Source organism: Geotrypetes seraphini, chromosome 15, assembly GCF_902459505.1.
Source record: "Geotrypetes seraphini chromosome 15, aGeoSer1.1, whole genome shotgun sequence".
Classification (NCBI taxonomy): domain Eukaryota; kingdom Metazoa; phylum Chordata; class Amphibia; order Gymnophiona; family Dermophiidae; genus Geotrypetes; species Geotrypetes seraphini.
Window position 1 is genome coordinate 23,032,388 of NC_047098.1, and position 16,283 is coordinate 23,048,670.

Sequence of the window (16,283 nt, forward strand, 5' to 3'; positions counted from 1 at the left end):
ACGGGTTTTGGACGTGTTTATAGATGACCTAGGCCTTCCCAGTGCCGCTGAACGACTAGAGCTAAAAGGGGCGTTTCAGGAGGAGTGTCAAGGGCGGGATTTGGGCGGGCCGTGCTAGACTTAGACATACTGAATGTATAACCAAAACTTTCACACCGCCTAGATGGAACTTGGACGTTGTGACTTAGACCATGTTTTAAATGGCCTAAGTCACAAAAAATTATATAAAGTGACCAGATAAGCACTGCAAACACATAGTACAAACCTCCACACATTACCCCAGTGATCACCGACCTCCCCCACCCCCATAAAAATCGTAATCACAACTTTAAATATCTGCCTCCAGAACATCAGCACCTGGCAGCCTGTCATAGGAAAGCCTAGTAGAGCTGCACAGAGGTGACTTAAGTCATCTTGGGGGTGGGTTAGGGACCCATGGAGAGGAGGACCCAGGCCCATAAGCCACTGTAATCACTGCATTCATGGTGAAACATGTGCATTCCCCAAAAAACCCCCAAACCCTTTTGTACTGCTATATAAGTGGCTCCTGCAGCCATAAGGGCTATTGGGGTTGTAGACAGGTGGGTATAGTATATTTTGGGGGGGCTCTTCATGACCTATAAGGGAGCTGTAGTGAGATGTTTATGGGGCACCCTTTTTGTGAAGTTCACAGCAGTGCCCTGTAAGTTACCCCACTATTCAGGTGCCATGTCTGGGTGTCCATCACTTTGCTGACCCCTCCCACGTCCAACAGGGCTTATTCTAGGTGTTTTTGACTTGGATGAATATTTGGATGAAAATGTGGTATAAAGATGGACGATTTAGCAGCTTGGATGATCAGACGGCTGGACGTATAGTTAGATGATTTTCGGGGAAAAAAAAAAATTTTGGGCGTATTTTTTAAAAATGTGTCCTAAGTTGTATCTGACTTTGGACAACTTGCGACTTAGGCGAAAACGGGCTTAGATGTTTCTTTTGATTATGCCCCTCCACGTGGTTTACATTCATGTACTCAAGCATTTTTTCCTTCTGTCCCAGTGGGCTCATACTCTATCTAATGTACCTGGGGCAATGGAGGGATTAAGTGACTTGCCCAGGGTCACAAGGAACAGCGTGGGATTTGAACCCACAGGGGCAGGGTGCTGAGGCTGTAGTTCTAACCGCTGCACCACACACTCCCCATTTCCTGCTGATAAAATACCTCAGGGCTTCTCGGCTAACAGCAATGAATCTTTGTTATTACAGCAAGCACAACAAAGCCCCTCCAATGAAGCATCACGTGGTCACGGCTTTTACCTGCCCTCCAAAGAGCATTATGTGGCCATGGTTCTCGGCTTTCCACAGAGAAATGCCTGGCTGTGGCTCTTGCTCCCTTCTCTCACAAAAGTTTTAAGAAAGGTTTGGACAATTTCCTGAAGGAAAAGTCCATAGTATGTTATTGAGAAAGGCATGGGGAAGCCACTGCTTGCCCTGGATCGGTAGAATGGAATGTTGCTACTTTTTGGGGTTCCGGAATTTTTTGTTACTCTTTGGGATTCTGGAATTTTGCTATTCTTTAGGATTCTGAATGGAATGTTGTTACCCCTTGGGTTTTGGCCAGGTACTAGGAACCTGGATTGGCCACCGTGAGAACGGGCTACTGGGCTTGATTGGTCCGACCCAGTACGGCTATTCTTATTGTGTGGCTGTGGCTCTCACCTGTGAATCCATTCAGGCACTCGCAATGGAACATCTCTGCCTCCTTGATGTGACACACGCCACCGTTGTGGCAGGGGTGAGGGTGGCAGGGATTGTTACCACACTCACCCACCCCTCTGCCATACATTACATCTGCCCCTTTCTCCTGCAGGTCATACACTTGGTTGTTGACATCTAGAAGCCGGATGCAGCCCTTCAGGCCGGAGGTCACAGAAGTGCGTTCTGCCACACTGTGGAAGAAAAGTATGAGCATGTAAAAACTAATACTAAGTATAATCCAGCCCTAAGTACTGGTCAGCTTTCTTAGTCAGTACAAGTATATTGATAAGAATTGTTAAAACAGCAGCAGCCAATGGCCACCTCAGGTCAGCACAGCTTTCAGATTAAAGAAAACCTGATGATATTTTCTGAGCACCAGATTTCCTCATGGTTAGTAAATACACATCATCTGTTTCAGCTTTGAAAACTCTACACAGTTTCTCAGGTTACAGCAATTAGCACTGCATGCACGTAATCTCAATTATAATAATTTTGTTTTATTGATGCTGCCAGATTAATGCAATATATTTAGGGCTTCTGGTTGTCAGTTACAACGGGAAAACCCCAATAAAACACCCCAATAGGGAAGTTGGGTTTTCTGTGTACATCCGAAAAACATTGAAAATCATTCTTCCTGCTGTGACCTGGATGACATCATCAACGTTACACATCACAGCAGAATCTGCTTTTCTTGCTGCAACAGAGTTGAGGGGGTCACAGATGGAGGATTTAAAAGTACTCGAGAGGGTGCAGAGACGAGCAACGAAGCTAATAAAGGGCATGGAGAACTTGGAATATGAGGAACGACTTAAGAGACTGGGATTGTTCTCCCTTGAGAAGAGAAGACTGCGAGGGGATATGATCGAGACTTTCAAAATACTGAAAGAAATCGACCAAATAGAGCAGGATAAAAAACTATTTACAATGTCCAATGTGACAAGGACAAGAGGACATGGACTAAAGGTAAGGGGGGGACAGGTTCAGGACAAATATCAGGAAGTTCTGCTTCACGCAACGAGTGGTGGAAACCTGGAATGCTCTCCCAGAAGAGGTAATTGCGGAATCCACCGTTCTAGGGTTTAAGGGTAAGTTAGAGGTACACTTCCTTATGAGTGGCTTAAGGTGACATAGGTAAGGGTAAGCTAGATAAGCATCTCTTATGAGAAGCTTAGAGTGATATGGGAACTAATACTTTGCCAGGGTACACCTGCCGGGGCCTCCATGTGTGCGGATCGCCGGACTTGATGGACCTAGGGTCTGTTCCGGAGATGGCACTTCTTATGTTCTTCTGCAATGCCAGTTTTGACAGGATAAGGAGGTGGCTGCGGCAGTGGTCACGGTCATACTGTCTTCTTCTGTTGGCAGGCCTCAGGAGGCGGCAGCCATGGTGCTGTGTGCATCTCTTTTTTTCTGGGACAGAAGGAGTGGGAGCCAGCAAGGTGTGAGGCCTAACTGGCTGCCACTGAGAAATCAGAATCAAAGGACAGGGAAAGAAAAGCCTGCCTATAAGGAGCAATGAGTCCAGGTATCTTACTTTATAAGGACATAGAAACATGATGGCAGATAAAGGCCAAATAGCCCATCCAGTCTGCCCATCCAATCGCAGTAAAAATGATCTCTTCCTCTTTCTAAGAGATCCCATGTTCCTATCCCAGGCTTTCTTAAAATCAGACACAGTCTCTGTCTCCACCACCCCTACAGTCATGTTTAGAATAGCAGATGTGCACAGAAATGTGTTTAATGTGGATTTGTTATTTGTGATATACGGTTTGGTTGTGTAGGCCCCACCAGAAGAAGAACTGAGAGACAGAACGTGTCTGATTATTGTGCATGGTGAGGAGATTACAGAAAGTATGCTGAGAATTAGAGGGACTGAGATAACTTTACATTTTACTAATAAAAGTGAAAAACAGAATTCACCTATAAATGTTTCTAGAATCGAATTTTGTGATACAGAGCCATCAAAATTTGGATTTTTAGTGCCAAACACCTAGAAACTTAACAACTAAAATCAGCAGCACTAAATATACTCCTCTATAAATAAGCAGCCCACATCATACTACTTACAGGGGGATTTGGTCCTCCGGTGCCCCTCCCAGGAAGAGGTCAGAGTCAAGGTTCAGCCCATCAGTGCCAGGTGGGCTCTCTCCATTAACGTGAGGCTCCCCATCCACTGACAGCATGCCACTGCGGCGGTTTCTACTCACCACCAGCTGGTGCCACTTGCCAGGCTGAATGGAGACTTTACTGGTGATGACGCCTGGGCCAGAGCCTGTGTTAAACCTGAAACCAGACAAAGCATTCAGACTTGATTTCACTACTGAGCTTCTTTAGTTGGCAAAGAGATTATACCCATTAGTTCCATCAGCTATGGGGTGCAAGTTAAGGGGTGTAGCTATCAACAATCAACGTGGACTACCGTTAAGATGGGTTATTCTGCCACTAACTTGTGCTATTTTATGCAAGAGACCTAGTTACAATAACTGGGGTTAACTTTAAAATAACCCCCCCCCCATACCCACATTAATAACTTCCTCCCTTAATTAAAGAAAAAAGAAATTAACATCACTGCTCTATGTAATAAAAGTGAGCCAAGCAAAGGGCAATCAAGCTATTGTGGCATCACTGATGAAGATGGCTCTTAGACACCTGTGGAATGCGGCATTATGACATCATAATATCAGCTCTGGTTACCAGAGAGTGAAACACTTCACACTAAGGAGGGAAGTTATCAACGTGAGCTCCCAATTAAGATATGTTATTTTACCACTAACTCATGCTATTTTAGAACAGGTCCCATTTTATGCAATAAGACCTAGGTACGAGGGGCCGCTGAAAAGTTTTCAGCCCAACTAAGAAGAGAATGATGTGGAGCCATGAAACTTACAAGTTATTCCACACTTCTCTTGACACTTTTTTTGTTTTAATGAGATAAATGCATCTAGTAAATGGGCACAAGAACAGGGAAACCAAGCCATTGTGACTTCACCAATAAGGCTGGCTCTTAGGCATTGGTGGAATGAGGCATTATGACATCAGAGGGACTGCTGGAAAGTTCTCAGCCCAACCAAGATGAGAATGATGCGGAGCCATGAAACTTACAAGTTATTCCACACTTCTCTTGACACTTTTCATTTCATTTCATATCATTGAAACGAAAAGTGTCAAGAAAAGCATGGAATAAGTTTCATGGCTCCACATCATTCTCTTTTTGGCGGGGCTCAGAACTTTTCAGTGGCCCCACGTACAAAAATTAGAGTCAACATTAAAATAACATCTTAAAGTAGCTCAAATTGATAACTTTCCCCCTTATTAATGATTAGGCAGGACCCATTAAGCTACCCAATTACTGTACCCATGAAACTTCTGCCTCCTACCCTGACCTATCGATGATTAATTATCACACTATGTGGTAAATCTAGAAAGATGCCATTCTACCTATTATCAGTGGGATTTCTCCCTACCTGAGTTCCACAAATCCACCGACCAATGCCAGGGAGATAAAGTCCTTGCCACGGTTTTGCCCATTATAGAGCAGCAGGCCACTGAGCTCCAGGGCCCTGAACTCCATGGCGATGCGCACTGTGTGATAGGCCTTCAGAACCGTGAATGCAAGGTAGGACTTCCCACCGAAGCTGGGAATGAAGTACTGGATAGCTAAGATGGGAGAGAAAGAAGGTGTAAGTGTGGTGCATGTTCTCTGTGTATTTTACAACAGGAGCAGGCTTCGAAAATGTCTCATTCCCAGGGCATTTACATCATCCAAAATGCTAGTAATTAGAGAATGACACGGTGACAAAATTCATCACCGTTCCCTTCCCCGCGGATAACCGCAGGAAATAATCCCATGTCATTTTCCCGTGTCTATTTCAACCTCAGTCCTTCTACACCAGCATTCTTCAAAGCAGTGATTGTGGCCATTCATACTCTGATTCTTATGGGAGCCAAGGATAATGAAGCCATTGTGACATCACTGATGTGATTGGCTCTTAGGCACTGCTGGAATGAGGCATTATGACATCACAATATCTGCTCTGGATACCAGAGACTGTCATTCTGTAGTGTCTGTTTCAACCTCAGTCCTTCAACACCAGCATTCTTCAAAGCAAAGCTTGCGGGTCAGTGGTTGTGGCCATTCATATTCTGATTCTTCCCTCTCTCTTTAAAGAATGACATGAAGATGGTTTCCCGCGGTTATCCGCGGGGACGGGAACGGTGATGAATTTTGTCACCGTGTCATTCTCTACTAGTAATTATGAGGATATGGCTTCTGCCCAAGGCCTACACTGAGCCTGATATAGAATGTGGCTGTTTATGCTCAAAAAGCTCCTCTTTACAAAAGCAATCACCTCACAGCTGGCTAGAGAGAGGCAATCAAGCAAACTAAATCATCCACAAGTGTCTCTTATTATATTTCCCTTATTAAAATTATATTCTCCAAGCATTTTAAGAGGAAAGACCTCAGAAAAAAAACAATGGCCAAAGCTGGAGTACGCACTAGCCACTGAAATTTATATACACAGTAATGTTCAAAGAAAAGCGACCAAGACGATAAAGGGGCTGGAACTCCTCTCGTATGAGGAAAGAGTAAAACGGTTAGGTCTCTTCAGCTTGGAAAAGAGACGGCTGAGGGGAGATAGGATTGAAGTCCACAAAATTCTGAGTGGAGAACGGGTACAAGTGGATCGATTTTTTACTCCATCAGAAATTACAAAGACTAGGAAACACTCGATGAAATACTTTTAAACCAATAGGAGGAAATATTTTTTCGCTCAGAGGACAGTTAAGCTCTGGAATGCATTTGCCAGAGGTTGTGGTAAGAGCAGTTAGCATAGCTGGTTTGGACAATTTCCTGGAAGAAAAGTCCATAGTCTGTTATTGAGAGAGACGTAGGGAAAGCCACTGCTTGCCCTGGATTGATAGCATGGAATGTTGCCACTCTTTGGGTTTTTGCCAGGTACTAGTGACCTGGATTGGCCACCGTGAGGATGGGCGACTGGGCTAGATAGATCATTGATTTGACTCAGTAAGGCTATTCTTATGTCCTTAAGTCAGCATAGGCAAAAGATTAATTGTGCTTTTATGAAGCTTAAAGTTGTGACACCATTTTGTATTAAGGGGGTGAAATTCATCAAAGGGTGTTAAGCACGTTAGCGTGTGCTAATCACTAAAGATGCCAATAGAAATATAATGGGTATCTTTAGTGGTAATGTACTTTGATGAATTACCCCCTAATCCCCTCTTCTACTAAACCGCGCTAGCGGTTTTAGCACGGGGAGCCGCGCTGCTCCCGACGCTCATAGAGTTCTTATGAGCGTCGGGAGCAGCGGGGTCATACAGCGCAGCTCCCGGCACTAAAACCGGCACTAGCGCAGTTTAGTAGAAGAGGCCCTAAGTGTTATTAAATTGGTTATTTTTTTTATTTATTTTAGGTAGTTATATACTGGCTATCAAAGTTATATATATATATATATGGTTTACAATCAGGTACTCAAGCATTTCCCCCTATCTGTCCTGACAGGCTCACACTCTATCTAATGTACCTGGGACAATGGAGGATTGAGTGACTTGCCCAGGGTCACAAGGAGCAGCATGGGATTTGAACCCACAACCTCAGGGTGCTGAGGCTGTTGCTCTAACCACTATGCCACTCCTTCCTCCAAGCCCTTTATAAGAATTTCAGAAGATTTACTTATTAAAACTGGAGGTTGTCTGATCTGTGATTGAAATATTACTTGGAGATGTACTAATGAGTCTTAGGCCTTGCCTCCTTAAACATCTGTGGTATATCATTTATTAAAGAGACACTTTTGAATGGTTCTTTACATTTAAGGGCTTAGGCATCGGTATTAGGATAGCCAAGTACCAACTTAGACTGGTTTTTGGACATTTTAAAGTTTTGATTTTGAGTCCCATAACAACCGCTGCAGCTCAGCATTCTCTACTTATATTCAGTGCCGTTGACTACACAAAGGTGCAAAAAATAAAAATAAAAATGAACGCTAAGCACCATTCTATAAACAGCGCTCTGAGTTTGGTCCCATTTTGAAGAATAGTGCGTAGCGCTGGGATCCACACCCAATGTTGGACGTGAGGATTTACACCAACTGAAACTTGGGGGGTAAACCCTTGTGCCTAAATTAGGCATAGATCTGCATTGCTCTATAACACTACGCGCGATTCTAGGAGCTCCCCAATCCGCCCATGTCCCTTCCATGGCCACACCCCCTTTTCGGTCACGTGTAAAAATTTACATGCCCATCTTTATAAATGATATGAAATGATAAAAATGCAGGCATGAATTTAAATTGTTGACAACTAGCGCCAATAATTGTTAGTGCCCAATTAATGATGCTAATTGGCTTGTTTTGCAAATAAGCTGCCGCTCAAATTAGGTGTACACCCAAATTTGAGCTTGTAATTTTGAACCTCATATATGGAAATAGGGATTAGTAGCCCTGAGTATACTTTTATACCGTGGCTGGTGTGTTTTATTTAAAAAAAAAACAAAAAAAAAACCACCTGTTGAATACTACTGGCCTGAAAGAATCTAAACTTTTATCATAATGGAGTCGACTACTATGTTTTGGCTTATTAAGGTGGTGTCTCACTTTTCTCACAGACAGCGCCCCCCTTTCCTGCAGGGCAGGTACAAGAAAAGTCCTTTCCATCATCTTCACAAGTGCCACCATAGAGACATGGATGGGAGTCACAGGGGCGGGTTGGTTTCTTGCTGGTAGCTGGCTGGTGCGTGGGCTTCCTTCTCCCTGCAGTTGCTGTGATGGTCAGTGGTTTCCTGGTGGTGATAGGCAGCCTCGTGGTTTGCCTTCCCATGGTGGCAGGGTACAGTACATGGGCTGCTGTGGTGATTGAAGCTAGCAGCCGGCTAGGAGATGCCGTGGATGCCAGGGTGCTGGTAGTGGCCGCTGTGGTGGTGGTAGTGGTGGTGAATAACACAGGAATCCAGTCTGAAAGCAAAGTCCTGTTTTTACTGACCATATATACACAACATACATCAGCCAGGAAGAGAACTTCCAGTCAAGAAAGAATGAATAATTCAGGCACACGTTGGACAGATCAAAAAGAATGAGCTGGAGACGAGGGAGGGCACGACTGCAGGGATGGATCAATTCTGCAGAGGGCAGGTATTCTTGAAATTTGCAAATTCTTATGGGAAAACAGTACCAGAATCGATTGGGGGGGGGGGGGGGTGCCAAAATAAGCCAATGTCCAGAACGGCCATTTTGCCCTTTATAAAGGGGCATCTTTAATACATGCCTGCCTATTCAAATCTAATGAAATACTTCTGCACAGAAAAGGTGGACATGTGGAACGAGCTCCCAAGGGAGGTAGTCAAGACAAAGGCTGTATTTGAATTCAAGAAAGCATGGGACAGGCATGTGGGATCTCTTAGGGAGAGGAAAAGATAGCGGATGATGTGGCTGGACAGACTGGGTGGGTCACGTGGCCTTAATCATCATTTTCTATGTGTCTGTGATTCTGTCAGCCGAAATATCACTGGAAGGTGGGGAAGATACAACCAACGTGATGGGAAAGACCAGCTGAGATCTCTTAAATGTACAGCATGTTTCAGAGGACTTATTTAAGATCTGTAACACCTGTGTGGCACAAGACATACCACCAGTGGCATACTAAGAGGGGACAGTCCACCCCGGGTGCCATATTGGTGGGGGCACCAGCACCTCTCCTCCTCTCCGCCCCCCGCCTCTTCCCATTCCTCCCAAGGGAGAAGCCCAAGCCAATCAGGGCCTTAGGCCCCACCCCTTGCATCACACAATGCACCGGGGCATGGCCTAAGGCCTTAGACTCGTCAAGGGAGGCACTGGAGTAGGAGGGATTGAGCACCCCTCCTGCTCCATTAAAGGTACATGGAGAGGGGGTGGGGAGGGGGCATCCAGGGGGGTGGCATCAGGGAGTTGGCATCCCTCCTGCCGTTACGATAGTTTTTGGGTAGGACCGATGGCAGGAGGGAGTGGGAACCTTCCTGCCATAAATTTTTTTGACGTGGCTGCGGGGCAAATTTTTGGGGGTGTTTGGGGAGGGAGGGGTTAGGGGTACTTGTTGGGAGGGGGGTTAGTAGTTGTAGATATGGCAGGAGGGAGTGGGAACCTTCCTGCCATAATTTTAAAGAGCCCAACGTAACTTCCTGTTTCTGTTTAGGCAGACCACAGTAGAGGAACAGTGCCAAGGAAGTCGCCAGCAGTGCTAGAGAACCGCTGCCATGCGGCCTGCCGGCAACGCCTTTATATTTTAAAGGGGGGTCTTTGGAATAGGGTGGAGAAGGAGATCCCAGCCCATGGGTGCCCCCGGACTTGTACGGCCCAGGGCACCTGCCCTGTTTGCCCTCTTCTAATAACGCCTGCTGAAACCGGTGGCGAGGTAAATCCCGGCCCTCAAGTTGGGCACAGATCTGCATGATCCTGTAACACTGCACCAAAATTTTTCAACGCCCATAGCCCCGCCCCCCTTTCGAGTTGCAGGCACTTTAGGTGCGCATTGTTCTAGAACAGTTCACAGCCAGATCCATGCGCAAATCATAATTAGTGCAAATTAAGGACTTGTTAACTCCAATCATTAAATAATTGCAGCTCATTTACTAATTATTCTGCAAGTGGATCTAGGATCTGCGCTCAAATTTCAGCGACCTTTACAGAATCCAGGAGTGCAGCACTTGGAGGGCTACATGGAAGTGCGTGCTGTGTGTACACTTGCATGCACAAAACACACAACAGCATGCACCCAGTTACAGAATTGCCTTTTAACTCTGTATCTGAGGAAATGGAAGCCTGTTTAAGTGGATTGCTCAAAGTCACCAGAAACATCAGTGCAATTGGAACCCTAGCTTTCCCTGGTTCTCAGCCCCCCACTGCAATCACTACGCTACTCTTCCTGTGCTTTTGGGGAAAAAAAAAAATAATAAGTTAGCAACGGCAGCGAGGGCCTCACCAAAATCCATGAATTTCAGGTGTTCCTGGGGAGGATTTTTCAGCAGAATGGTTTTCTTACGAGCCGCTTTAATCTGCTTCAGGAGAGCTTTCTGAACATCCAGGGCTGAGAAAAACGTCGCTGTATGACAAAAAAGGGGAAGAGACAGAATCACATCAAGTTTTATTAAAATTTCAATGTATCGCAATATCGTGAATTCAAAGCGATTTACAATTAAAAACAGGGCCTTAGATATTAACTACAATAGACATGCGAACATTGCAGACCGATACATCAGGAAAGTGGGGAGAACTACAATAGGCAGAGTGTATTGTCAATTTGCATCCTTTTGGACCATGACATATATTTTTGTCTTTGTTATGGAAAAGATTTAATAAAACTTGTTGAACTTTAAAAAAAAAGGAAAATTAAAAGGTTTTTTTGTTGGTTTTTTAAATTTCTTGGAACCTAAGACAGAGGAAACAGCTAAACTCCATCCAAGAACCTCATCTGATGGGTAATGTTCCTGGCACGGTTCATAGACAATGGCGCGAAAGACAAAAGCGCGCGCCGACAATTGAGCGCAATGTGCGCACCGCTGCACTGCTCTAAATTACAGTTTTACGGGAGTTTTTGTTGGGGAACCCCCCCAGTTTACTTAATAGACATTGTGCCGGCGTTATGGGGGGTTTGGGGGGTTGTAACCCTCCACATTTTACTGTAAACTGAACTTTTTCCCTAAAAACAGGGAAAAAGTGAAGTTTTCAGTAAAATGTGGGGGTTACAACCCCCCCCCCACCGCCCCCACAACGCGGCGCAATGTCTATTAAGTAAAGTGGGGGGGGTTCCCCCCCACGCCCCCCTAAACAGTAATTTAGACACTAAAAACAGTAATTTAGAGTGGCACGGCGGCGTGCGCTGTGCTCAATTGTCTGGGCGCGCCTTTGTCCCAGCGCGCTTTTGACCTGACACCTCCTGGCACAAACCATTTTAAACTTACAAACATAAAATACGCAAATCAGTTTCTGCGGATCATATTGTTTTTGTTATATCTGTTAGTATTTTGTGTTATGATTATCTGTTTAGCTATTTTACCCTTCTGTTGTGCCTTATTGTATTATCTTTTCTCTTTTCCTTCTCTAAATATATCACTGACATGCAAATAAATATTTCATAGGTACTATAGTTAAATGGTGAGCCCATTGGGACAGTGAGGGAAATTCAAAAGTACCTGATTAGATTTTTGGTCCATGTAATTGTTTCGTAAACCGCTTCAAATCCTTTGGGAGATTTAGCGGTACATAAGACATCCCATTAAATTAAAAATGTTCAGTGTCAAAGCAGGTGCACTGGGCTCCATAGGTGACCTTTCAACTTTACCTCCCCCCTGACCTTTCAGGCCTCTAATCTTCCCCCACTCCGAGATATCATGCTTTAAATGGTTAACGTTGTTATGTGTATAGAAATGAGCTATTCCTGCAAGTAAAAGCGCCCCTTCATGATTCTTTGAATTTGAATGACTGTTTAGTGTCCTCAAACCTCCACTCAAATAGTTTATTTATTCTGCTGATGTTTAATTTCATTTTATGTATTAAAAAAAAACCAACAACCTAATAAACATTATTGAACTTAAAAAAAAACCTGCTGTCCTGGGTGACTGCCCTGCCTTGAATTGGCAGACTACAAATTAAATAAACTTAGAAACTGCTCTGGTTATTACTTTCCCTTCTCGTCCCAAGGCATTTGGCCTTTCTTATCTCACAGGTTCTCCGTTTCTTTGCCAGACTGAAGAACAGAGAGTTAATAGTTGAGGTTTCTATCATACCCTAGCTCAGTGGTCTCAAACTTGCGGCCCAGGGGCCATATGCGGCCTGCCAGGTACTATTTTGCGGCCCACGGTCTGTACTAGTGCTGCCCGCTCTTTGCGGTGTCCTCTGGCTTCCCCCCTGGCCTCCAGCTCTTACCTTCAGATAATTACTGCAGCATGCAGAGAGGATTGCCAGTGCTGTAGCGATCCTTGCAGGCTGCCGTCATCCCCAGCATCACGTTCCCTCTGCCGCGATCCTGCCCCTGATGTCAGAGGAGGAGCGGGACCGCGGCAGAGGGAATGTGCTGCGGAGGCCAATGGCAGCCTGCAAGGAATGTGACAGCACCGGCGATCCTCTCTGCAGGCATGGTAATTAACTGAAACTAAGACTGGGAGGCCAGGGGAGAAGCTGGAGGATGCTGCAAAGAAGGGGAGAACATGCAAGCCTTTGGGGAGGGAAGATTTATAAACTATAAAGAGTTTTACCTCATGCAAAATTGTCATTTCTATAATAAGAAATAACTTTTTTTCTGCGGCCCTCCATGTACCTACAAATTCAAATGTGGCCCTGCAAAGGGTTTGAGTTTGAAACCACTGCCCTAGCTTATTAGCTTACTCCTGCCTCTCTGTCCTAGTCTGATGACAACCAATAAACACTAGTACACATTTGCACTAGTGCACTTTCTGTAGGTCCAGAGTCTCTGAAATGAACAGTGAGGTTTAAATAGTCTGTATTATGAATGAATTCTCAGTCCCTTTAGTATCAAACAGTATTAAAAAGTATTAAATAGTAGTTTTAATGAAAATTATTGAAGAAATAAAATTTATACTTAATGTTAGAATAAAAGGTAGAGCGGATGGGTTCAAGCCAGTGATGTAATGTGAGTAAGAGAAAAGCAATTACTTTCTCGGGGGAAATGGGTAGGGCTCGGGCATGCCCAGTGGGGCCCGGGCACTCTCATGCTCAGAAAAAAAAAAAAAAAAAAAATCTCTCTGAGCTATTGGAGAGCTTATCCGCAAATTGGGAGGTGTTGGGACAACACCCATATGTGGCTGACTATCCTGCTGTCCACGGAGAACCTACGTTACAGGTAAGTAACTACACTTTACTTTCTCTTTGAAAGAACCCTGAATGGGTGAAAATCTAATACTCAATATTATATCCAATGTCATTTTGGTGGTTCTATATATTGTATTTAATTGATAGGTAACCATCAAGTTTTTTCTACTTTTGTTAACCAATAAGAAGTCACTGGAATCGCAGTTGACCCCCTACAAGGAAGACAGAACTCTTGTTCTTCAGTCCCTTTTAGAGAAGAGATAAGTAAAGAAACCCCTAACAAAACCATACACTTTAACAGTATTTAAGAGGCATCACAAAAGTTTTGCAATCCAAAAATCAGAAAAGTACCTTTGAGGAAACAAACCATTACAAAGCATTCAACAAATCTGAGATGGTGTAGGGTTGGTGTAAGTGGGTATCCTATGTGAAATTTCAGCTTTAGGTCTCCCCCTGCCAATTAACTGTCAAGCCCCTAATCTGCACCTCTCCAGGGCATTATGCTTTTAAATATTAAATTTTGTTCTGTGTGTTTCTGTATATTGCACGCACATAAAGAGAGCAATTTCCAAAAGTCATTTAATTTAATCTAATCTAATCTAATCCTTAGGTTCGTAGAGCTCGTTCGTAGAGCTCGATGCGGTTTACAGTAGGAGAAATAGGAAGGAACTACAATAGAGGGTTAGAGGTAGAAGTGTGAAGAAAATTTAGAGGACTTGGGATGCCAAGATATAAGAGTTTCCTTGATTCCTAAATTGGAGGGAGACTTACATTTTTTGAGAAAAGCCAGGTTTTCAGATGTTTACGGAAAACTTGGAGAGAGCTCAAGTTCCGAAGAGGGGAGGTAAGGTTGTTCCAGAGCTCAGTGATTTTGAAGTGGAGGGAGGTCCCTAGCTTTCCTGTGTGGGAAATGCCTTTTAGCGAGGGGAAGGATAGTTTTAATTTGTGGGAGGATCTGGTGGTATTAGGGTTTGAGGAATTCCAAGAAAGAGGGATAAAGGGAGGGAGGATACCATATAGGATTTTGAAAGCTAAACAGGCGCATTTATAGTGGACCCTGGTGATTATCGGAAGCCAGTGGAGCTTGGCCAGGAGCGGGGAGACATGGTCAAATTTACTTTTAGCAAAGATGAGCTTGGCCATGGCATTCTGAATCCGTTGGAGTCTGTCGAGGTTTTTCTTAGTTAAGCTTAAGTAGATAGAGTTGCAATAGTCCAATCTGGAGAGGATGATGGATTGGACAAGGAGGGTAAAATGTTTTTGATGGAAGCAGGATCTAACTTTCCTCAGCATGTGAAGGCTGAAAAAGCATTTTTTTTTTTACCAAGGATTGGAGGTGGTCATTGAAGGACAATGTGGAATCAATGATGATGCCCAAGACATTGCTCGAGAACTAAAAAAGTAAAAAGGCTAAACAAAAATACAGATAAAAATACACATTGATGACTCTGAGTCTGAGTTAGAGAAAGACATGAGGGCAACTTGTCCCCATCCTTGCGAGCTCTGTCCCTGTGTTTGAGGCTTGCGCAGTTAAGGCAGAGCTTACAGGGAAGGAACAGAACTGGTGGGGAAGGGAGAGGGATATTGAGATCCCGCGGAGACTGGGAAAAATTGGTCCCCCTGTCATTCTCTAGTGACTGTCAGGATTTATGGTTTTGCTTTGTCTTGTGTGCGCTCTCTGCAGCCCATCAGAAGCTGCTGCCCTAATTAACTACCTAGTTTTATCTAATAGTTGATCCAGCCCCAAGATGAAATAATGGCAGCAGATCTCAGATCCATCCTGCGCTCCAGGGGCAAGATTAATTGAACATGAGAACCCTTACCTCAGTGAATCGCAAACTGTGTGCTGCGGCGAGTCGTTGGCTGACTGCCTACAGAACGTGCCTCTCGCGAAGAGAGGCACGTCCTGTAGACAGTCAGCCAGCGCCTCTCCTCCTCCCCGGCACCTCTCCGCGTTTCTCCAGTTGAGCACTCCCCACTGGCGACTTAGGGCTTGTCTGCAGGGCCTTCGCGCATGCGCAGACATTGGCGCGATGACGTCACACATACATGTGACATCATCGTGTCAATTTCCGCGCACTTCTGGGTGGCCTCCAGCCGCGGCCCGCTGTTTCGCGCGCTGCGGCTCCAGATAGTTTGCGAGACACTGCCTTACCTGGATCAAAGTGCACCTCCACGATGACACGGAGAGAGTTGCTTTGCCCGAGGTCACGAACGCGCACGCTCTTGAAATCCTTCTTAACGTCAGAATTCCGGAAGAGATCGTCCAGCTGAGAAGCAGAGAAAATAATATAAGTGGATGATGTCTGACTGATGGACACATTCCCCCACCCTGTGTCAAGAGGAGAGAGATGCCCCATGTCCTGCCTGCTTGGGGGGGGGAGGGGGTTGGTTGGTAAAGGTTCAAATATTTCGCCTAAGGATTTTGTTCCATGTTTCAGTGCAAAAGTGCATGCGTACTTTCACTGTGATAATCTTTGAGGGTACTCGCATCTACACATGCTTTTCTTGCTGATATTTCTCAAATAAAAAAAATAACACAAGTGGAGCCCTACTTTACACAGAATGTAGAGATTGGAATTGAGATATCCATGTTGGGACATGCTCAGTTCTGGTGGCATTTCAGAAAATGATAGGCTGACCCAGAGTCATTTCTAAAATACCTACAAGAGTGCACAAGTACTGTATATAATTGAATATAAACCTAGATTTTTGGGACAAAAAATATGGTCC

General features: G+C 44.6%; 1 protein-coding gene across 2 annotated transcripts in view; it reads right to left on the bottom strand.

The window, feature by feature from the left end:
* The window catches only part of AGRN (agrin), a 400,096-nt gene that overhangs the window by 39,116 nt on the left and 344,697 nt on the right, over positions 1–16,283 (bottom strand). For both annotated transcript variants that reach the window (XM_033921542.1, XM_033921543.1), the window contains 6 exons: positions 15,706–15,820; positions 10,705–10,824; positions 8,349–8,705; positions 5,202–5,394; positions 3,805–4,020; positions 1,699–1,928 (listed from right to left, as the gene is read on the bottom strand). In XM_033921542.1, coding sequence (XP_033777433.1) covers positions 1,699–1,928; positions 3,805–4,020; positions 5,202–5,394; positions 8,349–8,705; positions 10,705–10,824; positions 15,706–15,820 — 1,231 coding nt within the window. The remainder of the gene's footprint in view (positions 1–1,698; positions 1,929–3,804; positions 4,021–5,201; positions 5,395–8,348; positions 8,706–10,704; positions 10,825–15,705; positions 15,821–16,283) is intronic.